This window comes from Morchella sextelata (genome assembly GCF_020137385.1).
Source record: "Morchella sextelata strain SCLS chromosome Unknown scls_19, whole genome shotgun sequence".
In the NCBI taxonomy this organism is placed as follows: Eukaryota; Fungi; Ascomycota; class Pezizomycetes; order Pezizales; family Morchellaceae; genus Morchella; species Morchella sextelata.
This window is the reverse complement of record NW_025408634.1, coordinates 1493967-1500055: the sequence shown is the minus strand read 5'-3', so window position 1 is coordinate 1500055 and position 6089 is coordinate 1493967. Positions and strand designations below refer to the sequence as shown.

The following is a 6089-nucleotide window of genomic DNA, read 5'->3' as shown; positions in this document are numbered from 1 at the left end:
CCTTGGAGAATCCTTCCCGACTGGATTCTCTCCCGGTCCCCCGCACCAGCATTCCTAACTGTGGGGAACATTTAATGTCATATCGGATCCCCACCCGTCGGCTTTGGTACCCTGTGCAGACTAGGCATCCCGGAGAATAAATGATGCAGGAACTACTTCATAAGGATCACCCTTTAGTTCATATTATAAACCTAAAACCTTGTTTGGACACACTCTAAAGGGCTTCGCCGAGAAGAATAAACTTATGAGGTGTGTGGGAATATATATTGGCACCAGAAAGATAGAAAGATGGAGATATCCTCGGTATAAAACGGTGGCATTCCCTCTGTCTATTTTCTGAATCTCAAGTCGCCATTCTACAGCTTGTATCAGACGCCTCTTACATTCCTTCAAAATGAAATTCTCTGCCCTTACTCTCGCCGTGCTCGTTGCTGCCTTCAGCGACGTCGCTTCCGCTCATTGTATACCTCTCTCTGCCTGATACCAAGATGAGGACTGTATGCTAACATTAATGACATCTAGACCGTTTTGCTTGGCTGACTGCCGGAGGAACCAAGGGTGCTGAATATGAAAACATCCGTCCGAACACCAACTACAACTCTCCAGTTACCGATACTACCTCGACTGATATCCGCTGTAATGTTGGCGCCACTGGGTCTGCAACCACCATCAAGACAGTCGCTGCTGGATCAACTGTATGTCCACCACCTTCCCTCTGCTATCCAGATCTTTACTAATGTCGTTATTTCCAGGTTACTTTTGACCTTGATGTAGCAGTTTACCACCAGGGACCCATCCTCTGGTATCTTGGAAAGGTCCCCTCAGGCCAGACTGCCGCCACCTGGGACGGTTCAGGTGCAAACTGGATCAAGATCAAGCAGGAAGGTCCCACCTTCAGCAGTGGTTCTGCTACATGGCCCATGTACCGTACGTTCTCCTTTACCTAAACCATATTCGCTTTCATAACAGCTAGATGCTAATGTGTGTTATACAGAGACATACTCTGCCTCTATTCCCTCTTCCGTCCCTAGTGGAAACTACCTCCTCCGTATTGAGCAGATTGCGCTCCACAACCCCGGCGGTGCTCCTCAGTTTTACATCTCCTGTGCCCAGATTGCGGTTACTGGAGGCGGAAGCGCGAGCCCGAGCTACTTCTCGATTCCAGGACACATCACTGCGACTGACCCTGGTATCACAGTTAACATCTATAATGCCTTCACCAGCTACACTTTCCCAGGACCTGCTGTGTTCTCTGGCTAAGTTAGCTGCGTTGTCTATAATCTTTGGGGAGGGTTTTGTTAAATAGTCTGTTATGTAAAAAGAAATGATAAAACAAATTTGTTGACCAAACATTGATTACTACTTTATATTCGAGATGTTAGTAAGGAAAGATACGAAGATGATAATGATAATGACAAAGGGTTGGAGTCTTGACCCGGCCAAGGAGCCAACTTAGCTTAAATCTTCGGATAAATCTTACTAACATGTGTCATAAGCGCCAAAAGCCTCCTGATTCCATAACCCAGGTTTAGCTACCTCAACCTAGCTTGGGTTTAGGGGGGTTGAGTTGGGGTTTGGCACCCCTTTTCCGAGAGCCCTTCATGTAAGACGAAGAAGACATACTATTTCGATTTGAGTGAGAGGGTGTATATAATGATTCTCTCCTCGAAATTTTCGGCAGCTTCATTCGCATCCGGAAGGTTTCTGACTTCAGAATCCAGCGTAGACAATGTACTTTTAAATGATGAACCCTCCATAGCTCACACAACTCGTTTAGTTTGACCACAAAGGTTATTCCTACACTCAGAGGAGGTTCCAGCAGCCCTCTGCTTCCAGAAACTTGGGTCATGGATTATCACTCGATGAAGGCTCCTAGAGCAATTGATGGAAATAGGTACCGGAGTGGGGGGCATAGGTTTTCTTGACTGCTTCATTGACTAGAAAGGTATGGAGAGAGGCATGCAGAGTTGCGGTGAAAATATAAGTGTCCTTATATACCCATTTTACTCGTGGTATACCGGACTATCCAGCTGTTGACGTCATCTACTATTGACACCATATGCATAGTGACACTGGCTACATAATTGATCCTAGTCTAGGAAGCCATACCTCAACAAGCAATGGTGATGAGATCTAAGCCCAATCCATTACGGGGGTGTAGCAGGACCAACAGCTTGAGGTACGAAAATGAATTTGATATTTGGAGTCTACGAGTGGAATCAACAATGATGGTATCCGCGTATATTTCAGATAGCTCACCTAAAGCTTCATTACTAAAACGTACACACTGCTTCACAGGAATTATAATGGAATTCTATGAGAACATTAATCATTGAATAAATATACCCAACGAGCTCAAGTTAACAAAGCCAGCAGAAAAATTAGCACCAACCAACCACCCAAACCCGAATCACAAAACCCAACCAAAAACAAGAAAGAATCTCAACTCTTCACAACATCCTCCCCCCTCCATCTCATTCCCCCCACCCACAATCCAGCACAAACCTTTCCAATTCCTCCACAATCTTCTCTATATCGCCCTCCCCCTCCTTCAGGCCCCCCACCAACGCCTTCGCCTCTTTATGCTGTTCGGTCGTAAATGTATGCCACCTCACATCATCCTTCCGCGGTAGCGCCAACGCCTCTCGACCCTTCGCTCCCTTCAGCAGATCCTTTAGCTCTTTCGTGTTCCCTGAGCCGTAGAATGGACTCTTGCTGATTAACTGTAAGCGGAGGCGCAGAAGCAGGTCCTGCTGCGTGGTGTAGCGCTTCCGGAGGGAGTAGATGTAGTCGGGGTTGCTGAGCCGGAACCGGTCGAGCTCGTCGATGGTGTAGACTGTCTCCATTGAGTGTGTTGTGGGTGCAATGGTGGTAGGTAGGGTGGGAGGGAGGAGGTGATTTGTGCTTTGGTTTCGGTCTTGGTGGTGTGTTTTGGTGTGATATCTGGAGAGTTTGTGGGGGTGCTTGTGATAGTGAGGACGGGTGTGTAGTTGGAGGATGGTAGTATTCACTTGTGTGTGTGTGTTCTTCTGACCTGTAAATCGTGTGGGACGTCGTGAGTTGCGGTAAAGTTTAGTTTGATTTTAGCAGTTGGGCCCGGGGTATTATGTAGCAGAAAGCTTGTTGGGCTCATTCTATGTGTCTTGGCCCCCAGGGCTCTAGTTGATCGCCTACTAAAGTACCAATCAACCCCATAGGAACTTGACTGGCTTAACCCATAAATTCATGAGGTATCATTGGATTGTCCCCATGATCAGCTATGTCATATGTTCCGAACCCCTAAAATTGAAAGGCCCAGTGAGTATATATATCTGATCGGATAGGGGATTACTATAATATAAAACATAAACAAATAGTATACTACACGGGTACGTATATAATAAACATAGAAAAATAAAAAGAAGAAAGAAAGAAAAAACTCTATATAGCTCGTCAGTCATCAAGATATGCGCCCCCACAGGCAATCACGTCATGCTATCAGAATGCGGTGCGCGACTGTATTCGTAGCTTCCTGTTGACCCTAGGCTTTTCCTCATAACTGTCCCCTTTTTGATGACCATCCTCTCCCTATGGGTACCCTTTTCCGTCAACCAGCTTTCAACCTCTACATCTGTCGCCTTCTTGGCAAATGCCATTGTCTCTATTGTCTCCTCTCCCTCTAACTGCGCCACTGCCTGCCAGGACTGCCCCAAAGACGTAGGTCCCTCTATTTTGAAGAACAGTACTATAACATATATCATGAGCAACATATGAAAAGCAATCAGCGCCAGGATAGCCGAGAGCCCAGATATCCTGATTGGGATCTGAAACGGTTCAATGACATTCAACAGAGCAGTACCGGGGGTCGTAAGATCTGTTCGGCGGCCTTCGTAGATTTGCAGGGCGCGGCTGGTCAAAAGTGCTTGGATGGCTAGTGCTGGATGTGATGTTTCTCTTAAGGTGTTTTCGAAAATATTGATATAGCCTTCGTGAACACTCACATCGAGTTGACACCAGATACACATTATAGCCGCCGCGGCAGCAAAATTGTACTGACTTAATGACGCGTCAACCAGGGAAGGCGTAATCCAATTATCGGTCACCAATAGTGAACTGTCATCATCATCTATGTTGACAAGATCAGCGATTTGACGGCTCTCGTGATCAAGGTCATCCTTGGTTCCGGTTTCGACGCCGAGGAACTTTCGTATTAAAGTTGAGTTGTAGCGGACCTTGTCGGCATCTTTGATTAGCGTCGGCTCGGTAAGGTTCCAGCTAGCCCTTGCTGTGACGAGGGCGTTTCTAGAAGTGACAGCGCTGAAGCAAAGACTTAAACTCATGTCTAGTGACTCGGCCGTCTCAACGTCTGGGCTGGGAAACGAGAACTTCGTCCATTCGCCGTCGACGCTGTCGCCGTAACCAGATTTAAGATCAATTGTAGAATTCTCAACGTTAACGGTAGAATTTGCCCAGAGCCAGTCGTAGCCTGTCATGTTCAATACTACCCAGGTATATTGGAACGTATCGTTGAAGGTGCGTTCGCCCGAGCTATTGAGACTTTGAAGCCCGGGGTAAACTGGAGAACAGAGCGAGAGTGGCCATTCATAGAACGGTGGAGGATAGGACAAGAGGAGAGGGGTTTTGCAGTAAAATTTGATATCTCGTGCCGGATTATCGACCCCGCTCGTCAGAAAACCTTTGGACAACAGTTCATCTTGGTGCTCGAGAAAAGTATCTATGCCAACCGTTGCTTCAATAAAGGGATAACTATAATTATCGCCACGTTCGTTTACCATACTATACCCCGCTTCATTATATTTCAGCTCCCGAACGTAAGGAGACATGCAGAAAACTCTTGAATCCATAATCGCCGCTGGCCCTTTATATTCGGCGAGTGCGTCGCGGTCTTTCTTTTCGAGCGGTAAGAATGCACGAATGGTGGAGCCCGTTGCATATAGAGCACCGTCGTTGTCCCGGTTATGAAGAACGATATTTTCACTAGTCTTCTCTGCAAAAACCGGTAGATTTGACGGTCTCTCGGTCCAGGTGCTAGTATAAGAGCTGACGTAGAATTCTCCCGTACTCATACTCTGGTTTTCGTTGGCGCCGTAAGCTACATCGAACTTCCTTGTTGGTGTCTGAATCCGTGCTTGACCAAGATCCATAAGGAGAATCGTCGATGTGAATTGACTGCATACTGTTGTTAATGACAGCAGCGCGGTCATAGTCATTGCAACATCCGACTTCCATCCTCTCTGGGCAAAAAACAGTGGGAGTATCATGTTATGTGGGCCCGAGTTTGTGAATCTGTATATCGACACAGCTGCGGCATTCTGCATAAGAACACCGCCGCGCTGTAGTGTTATTGAGGCCAGAACCATGCAAAAGACCGTCGCCTGCATCGTCATTGCCGTTCGGATGATAATGGAAGTAAGAGTTATGACCCGCAGAATCCAGCCTGAGAACACAATCATTTCCCAGACAGAGGTCCCCTCCGCGCTCTTTCTGCTGACCGAACTCCATAGATAGCAAAGAATAGCGACTGCAAAGAGGATAGCAATGTTTCCGAGAACAAGAACAGACAGTTGCCAGTAGCCGAGTTTGTTTACGGTCCTCCTCAACCAGGTCGCTACCCGCGGTTCTCTAACCACCGGCATTGCAAGTTTGGTTTTGCCAACATTGTCTTTTGGGGGCGGTAATGGTAGATCTGTATCGACTGTAGAGACTGGAGTGTGATTATGTCTGGCCATCGTTCCTCTGCCAATCATCATCCGGTTAGTTTAGTTCTATCCTGAATATTTAATAGTAATAAAAGATCAGCTTGGGGAGGTGGGGTTAATTCTTTGGGTACCTGGCTAGTGACCGCTCTCTGCTGTGGAAATAGGTTCGGAGTACAGATTTGCTTGATGTTTTAGAGGAAGACGGTCAGAGAGCAAGGAATGTGGGGCGAGTACTCTATAAACTAATAAAACGACTACCGCAGTCTTTGGCAATGCTGTACCACTGTGGTAACACCGTTTACTTCGTCAAAATACGGAGATAAAGCGGCATATTCTTACAATGTTGTATTGATGCGGTATCAGTTTTACCCCCCATTTCTGATACTGTAC

At 46.7% G+C, this 6089-nt stretch overlaps 3 protein-coding genes across 3 annotated transcripts; 1 reads left to right on the top strand and 2 right to left on the bottom strand.

Annotated features, from left to right (window-relative positions):
* Positions 1 to 394: 394 nt before the first annotated feature.
* On the top strand, positions 395 to 1260 carry H6S33_005263 (uncharacterized protein; the record flags this gene model as incomplete). Its single annotated transcript, XM_044836630.1, has 4 exons — positions 395 to 461; positions 523 to 695; positions 753 to 927; positions 995 to 1260. 4 exons carry the CDS (start codon positions 395 to 397, stop codon positions 1258 to 1260), a joined length of 681 nt encoding a protein of 226 aa, XP_044690476.1.
* A 1214-nt stretch (positions 1261 to 2474) lies between these two features.
* On the bottom strand, positions 2475 to 2846 carry H6S33_005262 (uncharacterized protein; the record flags this gene model as incomplete). The annotated part of the gene is made up of 1 exon (XM_044836629.1): positions 2475 to 2846. One exon carries the CDS (start codon positions 2844 to 2846, stop codon positions 2475 to 2477), a length of 372 nt encoding a protein of 123 aa, XP_044690475.1.
* A 618-nt stretch (positions 2847 to 3464) lies between these two features.
* H6S33_005261 (uncharacterized protein) lies at positions 3465 to 5729 on the bottom strand (the record flags this gene model as incomplete). The annotated part of the gene is made up of 1 exon (XM_044836628.1): positions 3465 to 5729. The coding sequence occupies one exon, from the start codon at positions 5727 to 5729 to the stop codon at positions 3465 to 3467; it is 2265 nt and encodes a 754-aa protein (XP_044690474.1).
* Between the last annotated feature and the right edge of the window lie 360 nt (positions 5730 to 6089).